Source organism: Entelurus aequoreus, linkage group LG06 (assembly GCF_033978785.1).
Source record: "Entelurus aequoreus isolate RoL-2023_Sb linkage group LG06, RoL_Eaeq_v1.1, whole genome shotgun sequence".
In the NCBI taxonomy this organism is placed as follows: Eukaryota; Metazoa; Chordata; class Actinopteri; order Syngnathiformes; family Syngnathidae; genus Entelurus; species Entelurus aequoreus.
In genome coordinates, this window is record NC_084736.1 from 57,988,777 (window position 1) to 58,008,899 (window position 20,123).

At 44.5% G+C, this 20,123-nt stretch overlaps 1 protein-coding gene across 1 annotated transcript in view; it reads left to right on the forward strand.

The window, feature by feature from the left end:
* Nucleotides 1-18,171, forward strand: part of LOC133652375 (neutrophil cytosol factor 2-like) — a 35,023-nt gene extending 16,852 nt beyond the window's left edge. The window contains exons 5-10 of the mRNA XM_062051066.1: nucleotides 61-98; nucleotides 10,289-10,412; nucleotides 10,534-10,602; nucleotides 11,491-11,578; nucleotides 11,731-11,837; nucleotides 17,769-18,171. Of these exons, the coding sequence (XP_061907050.1) occupies nucleotides 61-98; nucleotides 10,289-10,412; nucleotides 10,534-10,602; nucleotides 11,491-11,578; nucleotides 11,731-11,837; nucleotides 17,769-18,011 (669 nt within the window). The 3' untranslated portion in view covers nucleotides 18,012-18,171. The remainder of the gene's footprint in view (nucleotides 1-60; nucleotides 99-10,288; nucleotides 10,413-10,533; nucleotides 10,603-11,490; nucleotides 11,579-11,730; nucleotides 11,838-17,768) is intronic.
* The last annotated feature ends 1,952 nt before the right edge of the window (nucleotides 18,172-20,123 follow it).

Below are 20,123 nucleotides of genomic sequence, written 5' to 3' on the forward strand. Positions count from 1 at the left end.
TCCACTTCCTTAATGATATTAGCCCCTCTCTTTCTAATATTTACCCTGTCCTTTCAACAGAAACCTGGTTTTTATCAGCCCAGTGTGGATGGGGCTCAGTGAGTATTATGACCATTTACAAAGGAAAACCATTTTGGGGAAAGCAACTGTTTATGCAGTTCATAGTTTGTATGTCCATGAAAAATATTTCAATACCTAACAGTAGGCCTACACATAAATTTTCTATACCACTTAGCCTGCCACATACTTCATGCCTGGGAAAGAAGCTGCCCTAGCAGCAGAAAATCTTCAGGGGGGCATCACATTTTTTTGGGTGGGTGCATCTGCCAAAATTGATTCCCGCCGCAGTAGCGCGCACACTTGTTAAGGCTTCAATGCTGGCCTTTGTCCGTCCACAACTGATTACTAAATGTAAGACAGACACTTAATATTTGTGGTTTATCATAAAGATATGTGTTTGAAATTATTTAGGCATTTATCGTGTCCGAAAAATTAAAGAGATGGCCATTTCTATGGTAATAATGAGATTGTAAAGGACTGTTGTAGAGCCAATGTGCTAAAACCTCTTTCTTGTTTAAAAGCTACATACAATAATAACTGTTATTTGCTCAAGCACATAATACACATTAATACAATTATTTGGAAGTATTCATTAAATCAATGCATTTTTGGTTGCCAAAAAGGAATTTAAAGTAATATTTTGATATTGACACGTGTCATATGTTCATACATTACTAGAGTAACTTTAGGAGATGCACAGATCCATCCATCTTCAACCGCTTATCCGGAATCGGGTCGCGGGGACAACAGCTCCAGCAGAGACCCCCAGACTTCCCTCTCCAGAGCAACATTAGTGACTTCCTCCTGGGGAATCCCGAAGCGTTCCCAGGCCAGAGAGGAGATGTAATCCCCCCATCTGGTCCTTGGCCTGCCGTGGGGTCTCCTCCCAGTGGGACGTGTAACGAGGACCTCCCCACGGAGACGCTCGTGAGGCATCCGCACGAGGTGCCCGAACCACCTAAGCTGGCTCCTTTCCAAGCGAAGGAGCAGCGGCTCTACTCCGAGTCTCTCTCGGGTGACTGAACTTCTCACCCTATCTCTAAGGGAGATGCCAGCCACCCTTCTGAGGAAACTCATTTCGGCCGCTTGTATCCGCGATCTTATTCTTTCGGTCATGACCCACACTTCATGACCATAGGTGAGAGTAGGAATGTAGATAGCTCGGTAGACCGAGAGCTTTGCCTTCTGGCTCAGCTCTCGTTTCGTCACAACAGTGTGGCAGAGAGACTGCAATACTGCCCCAGCTGCTCCGATTCTCCGGCTGATTTCCTTCTCCATCTTTCCCTCACTCGTGAACAAGACCCCAAGATACTTAAACTCCTCCACCTGGGACAGAGTCTCGTCCTCTACCTGGACTGTACAATCCATCGGTTTCCTGCTGAGAACCATGGCCTCAGATTTGGAGATGCTGATCCTCATTCCAGCCGCTGAACACTCGGCTGCGAACCGATCCAGTGAGAGCTGAAGGTCACGAACCGAAGGTGCCATCAGGACCACATCATCTGCAAACAGCAGTGACGCAACCTTTAGCCCCCTAAGACGTATACCCTCTCTGCCATGGCCACGACTCTGCCTAAAAATCCTGTCCATGAAAATCACAAACAGGATAGGTGACAGAGCACAGCCCTGGCGGAGACCAACCGCCACTGGAAACGGATCCGACTTACATCCAAGCACCCGGACACAACTCTCGCTTTGGCTGTACAGAGATTGGATGGTCCTCAGCAGGGTTCCCCTCACTCCGTACTCCGTACCCGGTCATACGCCTTCTCCAAATCCACAAAGCACATGTAGACTGGATAGGCATACTCCCAGGCCTTCTCCAGGATTCCCGCAAGAGTAAAGAGCTGGTCAGTTGTTCCATGACCAGGACGGCATCCACATTGCTCCTCTTGAATCTGAGGTTCGACTATCGGCCGGACCCTCCTTTCCAGTACCTTGGCGTAAACTTTCCCAGGGAGGCTGAGTAGTGTGATACCCCTGTAATTAGCACACACCCTCTGGTCCCCCTTTTTGAAAAGGAGAACCACCACCCCAGTCTGCCACTCCCTCGGCACTGTCCCAGACTTCCACGCAATGTTGAAAAGGCGTATCAACCAAGACAGCCCATCAACACCCAATGCCTTCAGCATTTCTGGACGGATCTCGTCAACCCCCGGAGCTTTGCCACTGCGGAGTTGTCTAACTACCTCAGTGACTTCACTCCGAGAGATCGACGTCGAACCCCCATCATCCTCAGGCTCTGCTCCTATCAGGGAGGGTGTGTCTGATGTAATTGGGTTCAGGAGTTCCTCAAAGTGCTCTTTCCAACGCCTTACGACTTCCTCACTTGAAGTCAGCAAAGTCCCATCCTTGCCGTACACAGCTTGGATGGTTCCCTGCTTCCACTCCTGAGGTGCCGTATGGTCTTCCAGAACAGCTTTGGTGCCGCCCGATAGTCCTTCTCCATGGATTCCCCGAACTGCTCCCACACCCTCTGCTTAGCCTCGTCCACAGCCACGGCCGCTGCCCTTCGGGCCTGTTGGTACTTTGCAACTGCCTCCGGAGTCCCCTGGGATAACATACCCCGGTAGGACTCCTTCTTCAGTCGGACAGCTTCCCTGACCACCACTGTCCACCAGGGTGTTCGAGGGTTACCGTCCCTTGAGGCACCTAAGACCTTCTGGCCACAGCTCGCAGCTGCAGCTTTAGCAATAGAGGCTTTGAACATTGCCCATTCCTGTTCAATGTCCCCAACCTCCACAGGGATGGCAGAGAAGTCCCGCCGGAGGTGGGAGTTGAAGTCCTTCCGGACAGAGGACTCCTTCAAACGTTCCCAGTTCACCCGCACTACACGCTTGGGTTTGCCAGGTCTGTCCAGAGGTCTCCCCCACCATCTGACCCAACTCACCACCAGATGGTGATCAGTTGACAGTTCAGCCCCTCCCTTCACCCGAGTGTCCAAAACATACGGCCTCAGATCAGCTGATACGATTACAAAATCGATCATTGATCTTTGGCCTAGGGTGCTCTGGTACCAGGTACACCTATGAGCATCCTTATGCTTGAACATGGTGTTTGTTATCGCAAGTCCGTGACTAGCACAGAAGTCCAATAACAATCCACCACTCAGGTTCAGATCAGGGAGACCGTTCCTCCCAATCACGCCAGTCCAAGTATCACTGTCATTGCCCATGTGCGCGTTGAAGTCCCCCAGCAAGACTATGGAATCCCCTGCCGGCGCCCCATACAGGACCCCATGCAAGGTATCCAAGAAGCCTGAATACTCTGAACTCTTGTTTGGTGCGTATGCACAAACAACAGTCAGAGTTTTCCCCCTTCCAACCCTAAGGCAAAGGGAGGCGACCCTCTTGTCCACTGGGGTGAACTTCAATGTACAGGCACTCAGCCGGGGACTCGTAAGTATCCCCACACCCGCCTGTGCCCTCACACCCTGAGCAACTCCAGAAGTGAACAAGGTCCATCCCTTATCCAGGAGTGTGGTTTCAGAGCCCTTGCTATGCGTAGAGGTAAGCCCCACCAGATCCAACCGGTAGCGCTCCACCTCTCGCACCAGCTCAGGCTCCTTCCCCACCAGCGTAGAGACGTTGCACGTCCCGAAAGTCAGCCTCTGCTGCCCCGAATTGGTCCGGCCGGAGCCTCCACTAGCCTCCACTTTCACTGCCATCCACTTGGCAGCGCACCCGACCCCACTGGTTCCGACCGCGGGTGGTGGGCCCACATAGCGGAGAAGATGGTGTGTCCACGTAGCTTCTTCGGGCTGTGCCCGGCCGGGCTCCGTGGCCAGCCCGGCCACCAGGCGCTCGCTGGCAAGCCCTGCCTCCGGGCCTAGCTCCGGAGGAGGGCCCCGGGCTTCCTCCGGGCCGGGTAACGCATCTTCTCTTTGTGTTTTTGATGCACAGATGTCAATATCAAAATATTATTTTGAATCACTAAGATACCGTTTGTGGTTGCCTTCAGCTTTTTAAAGGGGACTTCAACACGTAAACAATACAGTATGTCCTTCATTATCATAAATGTAACTCTCTGGAATGAATACATCCAAACACTTGATTAATATTTATTATGTGCATGAACAAAGATCAGTTAATATTGCATGTAGTTTATAAACAAAAAAGATATTTCAGCACATTAACATCGAATCTGATTATTAAAATAGAAATGGCCAACTCTGTCATTTTTGGGACACGATAAAGGCTTAAAACCCTTGAAACGCATATCCTTACATTAACCACAACTATAAGTATGTGCCCAACATGTAGTTAGTAATTTAGTTGTGGACAGACAAAGCTCGAAAGGAGTATACGTGCTTTGGCGACGCGGCGACAGGAATACATTTTTGAAACCAAATCAGTTTTTGGTGCAACATCAATTGCAGCAAATAATATATTTGACTTACCGTTGTGTCAATGTCACAATCGATGACTTGCCTGCTGATGGCATCACAGCAGCAAAAATAAAATGGGTCCTGTTCACTATCTCCCTGGTGTACGCATTACATATTTAAAGCCACACATTTAGGCTTTGGCGGTGACTTCCTTATCTCGAAAGGACAAGCATCTGATTGGCTTTCGTTCCTAACAAACCCCCACCCCTCTTTCAATGTATGGCAGTAAAGAGCTGAGCATGGATATATTCCGAATTTGTACCACCCATCTACTAGACGAGATTAAATATGATTGGATTTTGTTTCTGTCAACAGTATTTCTCGTATTTATACTTTAAACCAGCGTTTCTCAAAGTGTGGGGCGCGCCCCACTGGTGGGGAATAGAGACATGACAGGTGGGGCGCGAGGAACGGGAGGAATTTTTTAAATTTTTTATTATATTCTTAGATTTTTTTGTTTACTATGCTTTCATTTTCTATACACACTGTAAATCATTGTGATTCTGTCTGTGAAATCCGCTATATCAATCAATCAATGTTTATTTATATAGCCCTAAATCACAAGTGTCTCAAAGGGCTATATAAAAAAATGTAAATTACTTATTTTTCCTGTAGGCTTTAAATTTCTAGGTAGGAGCGAAAGTTTGACAGACAGAGCAACAGTAACTACTGGGGCGGGGCTAAGCGGAACAAACTTTCACGCGGATGGGTTGCTACCCATCCGCGCTAATCATTCACTCATCGGGCAGAGAACTGTGTCCATTCTTCTCCCCTTTGCCCTTTTCCCTTTTCAGCTGTTGCTTCACTCAAAACGAAGTACAGGTCTCAGCTAAACATTGAGCATGACTTAAGAGTGACAGTGTCAATCCTGCAACCCCGATTTGAAAAGCTGTGCAGTGCAAAACAGGCTCATTGCAGCCACTAATGCTAGAGTACTGTAAAACTCATGTTCACTTGCCATGTCTTGCCAAATGCGTAACTCCTCCTTTTTTTTTGCAAAGTGGCACTTTTATTTGATTTATTATTGAACTTGATGCAAGTTATTTGATTTATTATTGAACTTGATGCAAGTTATAACACTTTTATTTGATTTATTATTGAACTTGATGCAAGTTATAACACTTTTATTTGATTTATTATTGAACTTGATGCAAATTATAACACTTTTATTTGATTTATTATTGAACTTGATGCAAGTTATAACACTTTTATTTGATTTATTATTGAACTTGAGGCAAGTTAACACTTTTTTTGGATTTATTATTGAACTTGAGGCAAGTTATAACACTTTTATAGGGAATAAGCGGTAGAAAATGGATGGATGGATGGATTATTGAACTTGATGAAAGTTATAACACTTTTGTTTTGTTTATTATTGAACTTGATGCAAGTTATTTTATTTATTATTGAACTTGATGCAAGTTATAACACAGCTGCAGTTATTTGAGTTGTTATTGAACTCAGTACCCCTCCCGAAAATCTCCCGGGGCAACAATTCTCCCGAATTTCTCCCGATTTCCACCCGGAAAACAATATTTGGGGCGTGCCTTAAAGAGATTGCCTTTAGCGTCCTCTACAACCTGTCCTCACGTCCGCCTTTCCTCCATACAAACAGCGTGCCAGCCCAGTCACATAATATGTGCGATTTCTACACACACACACACAAGTGAATGCAAGTCATACTTGATCAACAGCCATACAGGTCACACTGAGGGTGGCCGTATAAACAACTTTAACACTGTTACAAATATGCGCCACACTGTGAACCCACACCAAACAAGAATGACAAACACATTTCGGGAGAACATCAGCACCGTAACACAACATAAACACAACAGAACAAATACCCAGAACCCCTTGCAGCACTAACTCTTCCGGGACGCTACAATATACACCCCCCGCTACCACCAAACCCCGCCCCCCCGACACCGCCCACCTCAGTGAGCTGGCCTTTCTGTGTGACATATCAAGCCATCTTGATGCGCTGAACCTGCAGCTACAGGGGCGGGGCCACATCATCACAGATATGTACTTGTCAGTGAGAGCTTTTAAAACCAAACTCTGCCTGTGGGAGAATCAGCTGCTGCAAGGAAACCTTAGCAATTTGCCCTGCTGCCAAACCATAAAAACGCAGATCTCTACCGCTGTGTGCGCAGTTTGCTGAAAAACTCAGTGTACTCTGCGCTGAGTTTAGCCGGCGATTTGGCGACTTTGATGGTCAGAAATGTAGATTTGAACTGCTTAGTAATCCCTTCGCAGTTGATGTGGAAAAAGCACCAACTAACCTCCAAATGGAGCTGATTGAACTCCAGTGTGATGACACGCTGAAGTCAAAGTATGATGTACAGTTTCCACAATTAATCCCTGAAACAATGCCTCAGCTCTGCACCCAAGCTGCTCAATTGCTCTCCATGTTCGGCAGCACTTATCTATGTGAGCAACTTTTCTCCTCAATGAAGATGTCGAAAACGTCTCACAGGATACGTCTGACTGATGAACACCTTCGTTCCATAATGAAGGTTGCCTCAGCTCAAAGCCTGAGCCCCGACATTAATGAACTAGCATCCAAGAAAAGATGCCAGGTATCTGGCTTAGGCACATCAGATTAGATCAGTGTGTCGCAAACTGAGCAGTAAAAATGGTTGATTTATTCATTAATTTATTTTCAAATGTATTAGCCTGTGGAAAAAGTTAATGGTGATATTTACCTCAAAAGGCTGCAAATATAAAAGAGGCATTACATTCTTTATATAAATTTTATTTAATATGCCATTGATGTTTTTTCGTTTGTTTTTTGAAAGTTGATTTTGCACTATTAAGTTATATAAGCGTTGCTTGTTCCATATTCAGTGTTAAAGCAAATCAGTGTAGCAAACTAAGCAATAATTAACGTTTTATTCATGCACTTTCTCTTATTCATGCAACCTTCTTCAAGGTTTGAATGTTTGATTCTTTCATTATTTTTATTTTATTTTCAAATGTATTATTAGTCTGTGGAAAAAGTTTATTTTGATGTTTACCTCAGAAGGCTGCAAATAGAAAAGAGGCATTCAATTTTTTTATTTTATTTTATTTGATATGCCATTGATATTTTTATTATTATTATTATTTGTAACTCGATTTTGCATGTCACTATAAAGTTATATAAGCATTGCTTGTTCAATGTTCAATGCAAAACTTGTTTGGGTCCCTATTAAAAGGTTAATTTGTTCAACCTTGGCCCGTGGCTTTGTTCAGTTTAAAATTTTGGCCCACTCTGTATTTGAGTTTGACACCCCTGAGGTAAAGTTTCATGACGGTACAGATTGACTGGTACAAGGTCAACTAAAAGGAGTTACCCCAAGAAAGCATTACAAGCATGTCTTGTTTATTGAAAAAACGTTTCCTCCGTGTCAGAGTAACGTTTATGTTTTTAGCGTTGCAGATACTACTTTAAAAAGCAACCTCGCGAGGAGGATAGTCAATAGTCCAGGTGAAACAGAGCAGAGAGATTAACGTAACAGGCAGTTAAAATGTAATAATTCCTGATGGTGACATGTGGAACTTTTTGTCCACAGAGCGCAAAATCATCTATGAGTGTCTCAAGCAAAAGTGGCCCCACCACACAAGCTATGAGACCATCATTCTCTTATGCAAGTGCTTAGGCCACAGGTGTCAAACTCAAGGCCCGGGGGCCAGATCTGGCCCGCGACATCATTTTATCTGGGCGGCAAACACCTGAAAATGACGTGTCAATAAAGTACTTATTAATTTCTCACTAAAGTAATGGATTTTTTAAATTTTGACAGAAAAAAATATATTTACTGCTTGAAATTGCATGCCTTTTAAACTTTAATAGTATCCATTATTGCAACAGATATTACAGTATATTTTCATACTTTCCAAAAATGTTTTGTCCAAATAAAAATAAAAATAAATACTTAAATATCTGCTTGACTTATGATTTTACAGCAAATTACCCAAATACAAATTACAATACATTTTACGTGTTGTTACAGCATATTACTGTATATTGAAAAAAAAAACAATTTTTTTTGCGTAAAAATTCTGGCGCATGGTCAGGCTTGTATCACCTCTGCCTCAAATTGAGCCAGGAAAAATCCCTGCATATATACTTACATCATGTATGTAAAACCTTAATGGAGGTGTTTGGATGTTTTTTAGGGGCTCTATAGGCAGAATTGAACGGCTCATTGTAAGCAGACTTTTAATCGCATTTATTTTGTATTTAGAATGCATTAAAAAAAACGATAGGCACAATTCCAAAGAAAGTGCAGTTCCCCTTTAAAGTACTTGACATTTATTGTACTGAAGTATTTAAACAAAGTGTGTAAGATCACTTGATATGCACAGCTCCACGTTTGTTTACTTCTGATCCAATTCTATCACTTGAATTTGGGGCATCCTTGAAAATGAGATGCTGCATCTCGAGGCGCTACCCTAGATACATTGAATTAAATATCCGCGGATATCAATACTATTGCAATAACACAGCTATGTATGCTTTAATATATTTATTAATATTGTTAATTTGTTGTAGTGTGAGGCTTTAAAACGCCTCGCTACAGGAGAGTATGATGAGACACAGTCAGGCACACAGGCACCAAGATTAAGCAGCTGGTAAAGTGTACAGTAATGCGAAGCATCGGAGGGTGGCATTGCTCAGATGTTAGAGCAGCCACCTAAAAACTTCAGTGTTCTTGGTAGGAATCCAGTTCCCGCCATCCCAATCACTTTCATTTTGCCCTTAGGCAAGACATTTCAGCTGGTGTATTATTGTGAATGAATGTTTGCTTGTTTGGAAAGACAGTTAGCGCAATTCCACAATTCTGTCAGTCTACCCCAGAGCAGCTGTGAATGTGGAATGAATTAATTATGGGTTCTCAGTTCTCACTGTAAAGTGCTTTGAGTGTCTAGAAAAGTGCTATGTTAATCTAATTTATATTGTTATTGATGGGCTTTCTGAAAATGGCAACATGAATTAGGAAGGAAGATTGGGTGTGTGACTTTTTCAGCTTTTCTGCACACACACACACACACACACACACACACACACATGAAACTGTGGTTGCGCCGATATGTTTGTAAATAAATTAAAAATTACAAGTAAATTAGAGCTGTCAAATTTAACGCACTCACCTTTACAATTATTCACAAGAATTATCGCATTACAAAAATTACTGCACGTGCTCATTTACTTTTACTGCCAATACTGGCATGGGTTGCCATACGGTCAGTGATCAGGTCAATTTATACGCCATTGCAAAAATAAGTGAAATGTCCCCAAAAATTGAATTTTCTAAAATTTGACAAATAAATAACATGGATTAGAATACAACATTAACATTCTGACAATAATGTTGCTTTGTGTCAAAATATTTTTTTTACAGTTAACGCACAATTATTCAGGGAAGTAATTTACTACATTAATCATAAGATTGATTAATCTGATTCAGAAAAAAACAATTGTTTGACATTTCTAATTTCTGTTGCTAGATATCTCGAGATGTATGTTGTAATATGTATATGTGCTTTGCTATGAAAGTTTTTTTTTCCCCAACCCAGACTGGGTGGGCCCCCTTAGGAGCCCAGTCTATATTGTATTTTTTTACTCATCCTTCTCCAGCATTTACATTTTTCCCACCTTTTACGGGGCGCCTTGTGGCGACCCATCAGCGTTCCTGTTCTGTAACCCTGTACACTGTTTGTTTGTCTAATCTTGAACGGGTTTGTGCTGAAAACAAAGTTTTGTTGTACTTGTGCAATGAGAATAAAGACCTACCTACCTACCTACCTTAAATGGTGGTAGACATTAGATTAAATTTTTTGTCAATATTTTAGGCATTCTCGCTACATGTGTATGGCTCGAGGTCCGGGTCAGTTGACCGTGCCAGGAGGTGCCAAGGTCTTTATATTTGGAGAAGAGGACAGGGATGGAATGGCAACTGTCATATATGATGGACAGGTAATGATATAGAGACGTTAAGGTAACAAATATATGTAAATTAAAAGTAAAGTTTGCAGGTGTTCCTGCTCTTTGTTTCCATTCATGCTTCATTTACCAATCTGCAACCTTTTGTTTTCAGAGAGGACTTGTGCCAGCATCTCTGCTCAAGCCAGCAGATATAAAGACAGCCGAAGGCAAAACTGCAAATGTAAATAATGTGTATACACTCATTTAACATGTTAATGGGAGTATTTACATGACCAACAAAACAAATTATGATGACATGTTATACTTTCTCTCGTGATCAGAGGACCCGCCATAGTCTCCTATGAAAATCTCCCATGGAAAAATTACTTGCAACTGCATTTTCTTGAGTCTGGAAAATTCATTTGCACCATTACAGAGTAATTTTTAGTTTTTAGTAGTTTTGTCACGCAGGTGGGAGGTTCCAACACACACCCAGGACACGATAAATGACACAAAACTCCCATTCCTCTTGACTCCTGTGCTCAACCTGACTACTTGGGAAGAACATTGCTATAATGTTGCTCACATTTTAGCAAGAGACTTTGTGGGGAGCACCTTTGGCATGTTAGAAACTCCATTGTCTACATTGCACTAGAACAGCGCTTCTGTATAGCCCCGTAGCAGAATGTAGTTGCCTGCTGCATGTTCCACAACATAGCAAAATGCTACAGGTTGATAGCATGTTGCTATGAATGTGGAGGAAAAATATGTCTCCATGGTGACAGCTGGTAGGACTTGCAAAGTTGTCATTTAAATAGAGCGGTCAGCACTACTTTTGCACTTGTTATCAATTCACACACCCACTAACAGCGTGTGCTATTTTTTAGTTTACACACATAATTTAGCACTTGTAATTCCATCATCTTCTGCACGTATTATGGGTTCATACCAAAGAGGTCTGAGTGGAGAACCATCTCAAAAGTGTAACATAACCTTTAGGTGACTGTTTTTGGTATAGCTACACAATATGCAGTGTTTGAAGCACCAAATTGATGAGTTGGTTGGGTGTAATTTTTTCTATTTTTATGTTCAACAGAAGAAAACTTACTTTGTTTTATTCATCCACCAGACACTTCCGACTGGGATCCCCCTCCCTCCAGGTCTAAAGCCACCCACTCGTCCACAAACCAGATCCAGTTCTGCTACTCCTACTTGGGGTAAAATCATATTTACCTTATCTTGGCCCTTCAAACAAAACACTTTTGCATTTTGAATTCAGAGATCATACCACCATTATAATTCAGTAAACCAGTAGAAAATGGATGACTGATGAATAGTCAAATTCACCTAACATTATATTTTCATGCAGAACACCTGATCTCCGACACACCACCACCACCCTACGCAACCGCCACCCGTATTCAACCGTCAGCCTCAACACTTCCCGGGTACACAGCCAATGCAGCCAGCAAGCAGGTAGCATTCCTAACTAAAAAAACAAGTTTCTTTTTACAAGTTTTACATATTTATGTGTTTTCATGTAGGTGGCATACACACTTGTGCTAATCTAAAATAACAATAACAACAAACAAAGCCAACATACATGAACTCACAGCAAATCATATAAACTGCTCAAAAAATAAACACATAATCAGCACAGTTAGGAAGCAGCACTGATTGATTATAAATCAACTTTACTTGCTGTTGTGCAAATGGAATGGACAGATGAGAGGCAATTCCATTTAAAGTTGTTATAAAAAAATGGTTCTCTGTACTCACGCTGACTGGTTGATTTTTGGAAAGTTTTGCATATTGGCAGCACCCTCACCACTACTGGTTGTGCAGCTTGCACAGAATGGCACATTAATGCACATTGTGGCAAGAAGGTTTTTTGTTTCCCCCAGCACAATGTAAGGAGTATGGAGGAAATACCAGGACACGGGCTGCTAGTACAGCAGGAACCTTAGAAGCAAAACCTCTATTTTGGGACGGCGTGGCGGAGTTGATAGAGTGGCTGTGCCAGCAATCGGAGTGTTGCTGGTTACTGGGGTTCAATTCCCACCTTCTACCTTCCTAGTCACGTCCGTTGTGTCCTTGGGCAAGACACTTCACCCTTTGCCTCTGATGGCTGCTGGTTAGCGCCTTGCATGGCAGCTCCCGCCATCAGTGTGTGAATGTGTGTGTGAATGGGTAAATGTGGAAATACTGTCAAAGCGCTTTGAGTACCTTGAAGGTAGAAAAGCGCTATACAAGTATAACCCATTTATCATTTATCATTTATTTACTACTCCTTTATGCAAGGAGTGAAAAGAAGCACTGCCAGAGCCCTACAAAATTACTTTTAGCAGGCTGCAAATGTGTACATTTCTGTTTAAACTGTCAGAAGCAATAAGTAATTACTAGGGATGTAACAATATTGTAGATAGTGCGGTTTCAAAATCCTCACAATAATGCCAGGATGTGTGACAATATCAAACAAAAACATGGTGAGCGTAGTTTTTTCTGGTGCTTTTGCATTTTATGTCTGAAAATAAACTACATCTCCTATATATATATATATATATATATATATATATATATATGTGTATATATATATATATATATATATATATATATATATATATATATATATATATTATACTCTTCTCTGAGCTGCCACCTTATCGTGGTAGAGGAGTTTGCGTATATACACATTTCTCCTAGGAGCTATGTTGTCCGGGGGGCTTTATGCTCCCTGGTATGGTCTCCCAAGACTGACTGGTCCTAGGTGAGGGATCAGACAAAGAGCAGCCCGAAGACCTCTATGAAGAATACAAACGAAGGACCCAGATTTCCCTCGCCCAGACGCGGGTCACCGGGGCCCCCCTCTGGAGCCAGGCCCGAAGGTGGGGTACGATGGCGAGCACCTGGTGGACGGGCCTGTCCCCATGGGGCCCGTCCGGGCACAGCCCGAAGAGGCAACGTGGGTCCCTCCTCCAATGGGCGGCAGCCGAAGGCAGGGCACTTGGCGGTCCGATCCTCGGCTACATAAGCTAGCTCTTGGGACGTGGAACGTCACCTCGCTGGGGGATCAGGAGCCTGAGCTAGTGCCCGATGTGGAGAAGTTCCGGCTAGATATAGTCGGACTCACTTCGACGCACAGCAAGGGTTCTGGAACCAGTTCTCTTGAGAGGGGCTAGACTCTCTTCCACTCTGGCGTTGCCAGCAGTGAGAGGCGACGGGCTGGGGTAGCAATTCTTGTTGCCCCCCGGCTCAAAGCCTGCACGTTGGAGTTCGACCCAGTGGACAAGAGGGTAGCTTCCCCCCGCCTTCGGGTGGGGTGACGGGTCCTGACTGTTGTTTGCGCTTACGCGCCAAGCGGCAGCTCAGAGTACCCACCCTTTTTGGATTCACTCAAGGGAGTACTGGAACAATTCCCTCATTCTACTGGGGGACTTCAACGCTCACATTGGCAGCGACAGTGAAACTTGGAGAGGCGTGATTGGGAAGAATGGCCGCCCGGATCTGAACCCGAGTGGTGTTTTGTTATTGGACTTTTGTGCTCGTTACAGAACACCATGTTCAAACAAAAGGGTGTCCATATGTGCCCTTGGCACCAGGACACCCTAGGCCGCAGTTCCATGATCGACTTTGTAGTTGTATTCTCGGATTTGCGGTCTCATGTTTTGGACACTCGGGTGAAGAGAGGGGCGGAGCTTTGGTGATCGGTAGCTGCGATGGTGGGGGAGGATGCCGGACAGACCTGGCAGGCCCAAACACATTGTGCGGGGTTTGCTGGGAACGCCTAGCAGAGTCTCCTGTCAGAGAGAGTTTCAATTCCCTCCTCCGGAAGAACTTAGAACATGTCACGAGGGAGGCGCTGGACATTGAGTCCGAGTGGACGATGTTCCGTACCTCTATTGTCGAGGCGGTCGATTGGAGCTGTGGCCGCAAGGTGGTTGGTGCCTGTCGTGGCGGTAATCCTAGAACCCGTGAGGGATGCCGTCAAGCTAAAGAAAGAGTCCTATCGGGCTCTTTTGGCTCACAGGACTCCGGAGGCAGCGGACAGGTACCGACAGGCCAAGCGGTGTGCGGCTTCAGCGGTCGCGGAGGCAAAAACTCGGACATGGGAGGAGGTCGGGGAAGCCATGAAAAACGACTTCCAGATGGCTTCGAAGCAATTCTGGACCACCATCCGCCGCCTCAGGAAGGGGAAGCAGTGCAATGTCAACACCGTGTATGGTGGGGATGGTGTTCTGCTGACCTCGACTGCGGATGTTGTGGATTGGTGGAGGGAATACTTCGAAGACCTCCTCAATCCTACCAACACGTCTTCCTATGAGGAAGCAGTGCCTGGGGAATCTGTGGTGGGCTCTCATATTTCTGGGGCTGAGGTTGCCGAGGGTGGATAAGATCCGCCCGGAGTTCCTTAAGGCTCTGGATGCTGTGGGGCTGTCTTGGTTGACAAGACTGCAACATCGCATGGACATCGGGGGCGGTACCCCTGGATTGGCAGACCGGGGTGGTAGTTCTTCTCTTTAAGAAGGGGAACCGGAGGGTGTGCTCCAACTATCGTGGGATCACACTCCTCAGCCTTCCCTGTAAGGTCTATTCAGGTGTACTGGAGAGGAGGCCACACCGGATAGTCGAACCTCAGATTCAGGTGGAACAGTGTTGTTTTCGTCCTGGTCGTGGAACTGTGGACCAGCTCTATACTCTCGGCAGGGTCCTCGAGGGTGCATGGGAGTTTGCCCAACCAGTCTACATGTGCTTTGTGGACTTGGAGAAGGCATTCGACCGTGTACACCGAGAAGTCCTGTGGGGAGTGCTCAGAGAGTATGGGGTATCGGACTGTCTGATTGTGGCGGTCCGCTCCCTGTATGATCAGTGTCAGAGCTTGGTCCGCATTGCCGGCAGTAAGTCGGACCCGTTTTCAGTGAGGGTTGGACTCCGCCAAGGCTGCCCTTTGTCACAGATTCTGTTCATAACTTTTATGGACAGAATTTCTAGGCGCAGTCAGGGCGTTGAGGGTATCTGGTTTGGTGGCTGCAGGATGAGGTCTCTGCTTTTTGCAGATGACGTGGTCCTGATGGCTTCATCTGGCCAAGATCTTCACATCTCACTGGATCGGTTCGCAGCCGAGTGTGAAGCGACTGAGATGGGAATCAGCACCTCCAAGTCCTGGTCCATGGTTCTCGCCCGGAAAAGGGTGGAGTGCCATCTCCGGGTTGGGGAGGAGATCTTGCCCCAAGTGGAGGAGTTCAAGTACCTCGGAGTCTTGTTCACGAGTGAGGGAAGAGTGGATCGTGAGATCGACAGGCGGATCGGTGCGGCGTCTTCAGTAATGCGGACGCTGTATCAATCCGTTGTGGTGAAGAAGGAGCTGAGCCGGAAGGCAAAACTCTCAATTTATCGGTCGATCTACGTTCCCATCCTCACCTATGGTCATGGCGTATGGGTTATGACCGAAAGGACAAGATCACGGGTACAAGCGGCCGAAATGAGCTTCCTCCGCTGGGTGGCGGGGCTCTCCCTTAGAGATAGGGTGAGAAGCTCTGTCATCCGGGGGGAGCTCAAAGTAAAGCCGCTGCTCCTCCACATCGAGAGGAGCCAGATGAGGTGGTTCGGGCATCTGCTCAGGATGCCACCCAAATGCCTCCCTTGGGAGGTGTTTCGGGCACGTCCGACTGGTAGGAGGCCACGGGGAAGACCCAGGACACGTTGGGAAGACTATCTCTCCCGGCTGGCCTGGGAACACCTTGGGATCCCCTGGGAGGAGCTGGACGAAGTGGCTGGGGAGAAGGAAGTCTGGGCTTCCCTGCTTAGGCTGCTGCCCCCGCGACCCGACCTCGGATAAGCGGAAGAAGATGGATGGATGGATTGATATATATTATATAATATATATATTATTTATATATATATATATATATATATATATATATATATATATATATATATATATATATATATATACCGTATATTACCAAATAGACGCCCTTGTGCAAATAGACGCCCTTGTCCTAATAGTCGCCCGGGGTCTGAGCCCATTTTGTGAATTAACAGCCTCTTCCTAATAAACGCCTATGTCCAAATAGCCGCCCATGGGCTGTTATGTGCATAATTTAGATTAAAATCATATTGATTTAATTTTCATTAAACCCAATTTATAAGCTAAAAGGAAAAGCAAAGGTGCAATAATTCTGGTCATTACGGTAACAGCAGACGTCACGTGGGGATTCTGGGTAATCAACATATTGCAATGGGTCACCGCATATAGCGTAACACACAACAAACCCACGAGGAAAAGTTTCAACATGGCAAGCAACAGTAGCAGTGAGTTGAATGAACAGGATACCGGTACACCACAACTGATGGACGGGAATACTTTAAGGGGGAAGAAGAGAAAGTTTGATTTGACTTAAAGTTCAAGCTAGCGATTGTGAAGTATGCGGAGCAGAATTCTGGTTTGGCAGCGGCCAGGCAGTTTAACGTTGACCCAAAACGTGTACGAGAATGGAAACAAAAAAAGGGAGAACTACTATCTCAGTCTGCAATCGATGGAAAACGGATGGAGGTAGGAAGAAAGTGAGCGACGAGCTTGATGCTAATTTGTGTCAGTGGATACATCACGTTCGTGGACTGAACCACCGTGTGTCCCGCAAAATGATCAGCATTAAGGCAAAGGAGTTGTATGTCACCGCGAGTGACACGAGAGACACCGGGGTGGTGTTTGGTGCAACAAGTGGCTGGCTTAATCGTGTGTGTGTGTGTGTGTGTGTGTGTGTGTGTGTGTGTGTGTGTGTGTGTGTGTGTGTGTGTGTGTGTGTGTGTGTGTGTGTGTGTGTGTGTGTGTGTGTGTGTGTGTGTGTGTGTGTGTGTGTGTGTGTGTGTGTGTGTGTGTGTGTGTGTGTGTGTGTGTGTGTGTGTGTGTGTGTGTGTGTGTGTGTGTGTGTGTGTGTGTGTGTGTGTGTGTGTGTGTGTGTGTGTGTGTGTGTGTGTGTGTGTGTGTGTGTGTGTGTGTGTGTGTGTGTGTGTGTGTGTGTGTGTGTGTGTGTGTGTGTGTGTGTGTGTGTGTGTGTGTGTGTGTGTGTGTGTGTGTGTGTGTGTGTGTGTGTGTGTGTGTGTGTGTGTGTGTGTGTGTGTGTGTGTGTGTGTGTGTGTGTGTGTGTGTGTGTGTGTGTGTGTGTGTGTGTGTGTGTGTGTGTGTGTGTGTGTGTGTGTGTGTGTGTGTGTGTGTGTGTGTGTGTGTGTGTGTGTGTGTGTGTGTGTGTGTGTGTGTGTGTGTGTGTGTGTGTGTGTGTGTGTGTGTGTGTGTGTGTGTGTGTGTGTGTGTGTGTGTGTGTGTGTGTGTGTGTGTGTGTGTGTGTGTGTGTGTGTGTGTTGCAAACAGTAGCCATAGCTGAATGTTGCTTTCTGGTATCCTACAAGGTGTGTGGGCTGACGGTGGCAGCTGATGGGAGTGAGGACCAGCTCATTTACTGCTTCAAGAAGGGACAGCCATGTCAGGCAGGCAGAGAGATGCTGTTGAGGGCTAGACAGCAGGCTGCTGCTGTGGTTCTGGAAGAGGAGGAGAGTGATGAGGAACAGCAGTTCCTCAATGAACTTGTGATTGAAAAGGAGGATGATGATGATGAGGGGGGTGAGGGAGAGGAGGATGATGAGTGGGGTTGAGTTGCATTTGGGGTTGCGTTTGCTGCAGTATTATTGTTTTGATGGTTTTATAGAGTACTTGGTACCATAATTGTATTTTTCCTGTATGCTGCTTTATTTAAAACTTGGAGTACTGTAGCCTTTATTTTATTTAAGTGACAGTATTATTGTTCTGTTTTGATGGTGTGTTTTTAATACTTGAGTACTTGGTACCATAATTTTATTTTTCCCAGTAGGCTGCTTTATTTAAAAAGTGTATTTATTTTTAGTATTGGTATTCTATTTGACAATTGTTGCAGTACTGCCATGTTGAGGCCTTGTTGATCTCTTGTCTTTTGATAGTCTTGTTTTTTTGTTTGTATGTTTACAATAGCTTTTACATTTAAAATTGTTTGTACGAAAAAAAAATACTGGACAGTAACCATTGTAACCAAAGAATGGCCTGGTGCAGGCTGGTACAAAAATAAATAAAAGCCTTGTGCAAATAACCGCCCATGTCCTAATAGCCGCCCGGGGTCTGACCCCATTTTGTAAAATAAACGCCCGGGCTACTATTTGGTAATATACGGTGTATATATATATTTAGTTTGTCTATCTGTGTTGACCCTGCGATGAGGGGGCGACTTGTCCAGGGTGTATCCCGCCTTCCACCCCAATGCAGCTGGGATAGGCTCCACCCCCCCTGCGACCCACCAAGGGACAAGTGGTAGAAAATGGAGGGATTAGATACTGCTCTCGCTTCAAAGAGGCAGGAAACCACAAAAAAATACTAGCAGATACTTAACATTAAATAAATCAATAAAAACACTCATACGATAGAATAAATAAAATAAATTTGCACTCGACAAAATCTACAGTGAGTAAAATATTAATTGGGATCCATACTTTAATATAAGTTATACAGTACATATAGGGGCGGCATGGCGTAGTGGGTAGAGCAACCGTGCCAGAAACCTGAGGGTTGCAGGTTCGCTCCCCGCCTCTTACCATCCAAAAAAAAAAAACACTGCCGTTGTGTCCTTGGGCGGGACACTTCACCCTTGCCCCCGGTGCCACTCATACCGGTGAATTGAATGATGAATGATAGGTGGTGGTCGGAGGGGCCGTTGGCGCAAATTGCAGCCACGCTTCCGTCAGTCTACCCCAGGGCAGCTGTGGCTATGAAAGTAGCTTACCACCACCAGGTGTGAATGAATGATGGGTTCTACATGTAAAGCGACTTTGGGTACTTAGAAAAGCGCTATATAAATCCCAGGTATTATTATTATTTATCTGTGGGTGAGCCAAAATATATTTTATATTGACCAATTCGCACACTGACTTCCTTGGAACCGCCCAGGATCTTGTTGTTTGTTTTGTGACTCACAAGTCCAGTCCGACCAGCCATGTTTACTCCAATATTCTGTAACTTCCAACGATAATGTCATTAATTTAGTCAATACATAATTTACAAAGTAACTGTGAAACCTTTTGTTTCTGTTGATTTGTTTAGCAAGTTTTTCAATGATACAAACCTTTTTAAAATGAGGTTTGTATTAAGAAAGTTATGATATTTTTAACAAAAAGTTCACATCTAAAATGTTGAGCCCCATTGACTTTGTATTAAAGAAGTTGACCAGAAATTAGGTTATAAAACTGCATAACATTCTTAAAATCATCACAGGAAAATAATACTCACTTCATTGGAATCATCTTCACAAGACCTGTGTGATAATACTGGTCCATGTAAATCAACCTTTTTTTTTTTTTACAATTTTACCCACATGCCTGCATGTTATTACAGACCACAGCAAACTTTAAACAGCTTGACAAATTATTTTAAGTACAGTAAAACCATAAAACAGAAGACAACTTGCAGTATCATTTAACTTCGACACCCCCTTCTATACCTTTGGTCATCTGAGCCAGTAATTTCCAGAGACATTGAACCCTTATGAGAACCTCTCCATTTTATACACTGTGTAATATGCATTATAAAAAAAAGAAGAATTGTTTATTCTCCTTGTCCCTGGATTGTCAACGTGGTCCAGGAATCCGAAGCAGACTCTGTCGTGATGGTGAAAGTTAATTACATATACACTGTGGCACTGTCAGTGGCAACGAATACAACATACCATGAACTGAAGGAAGATA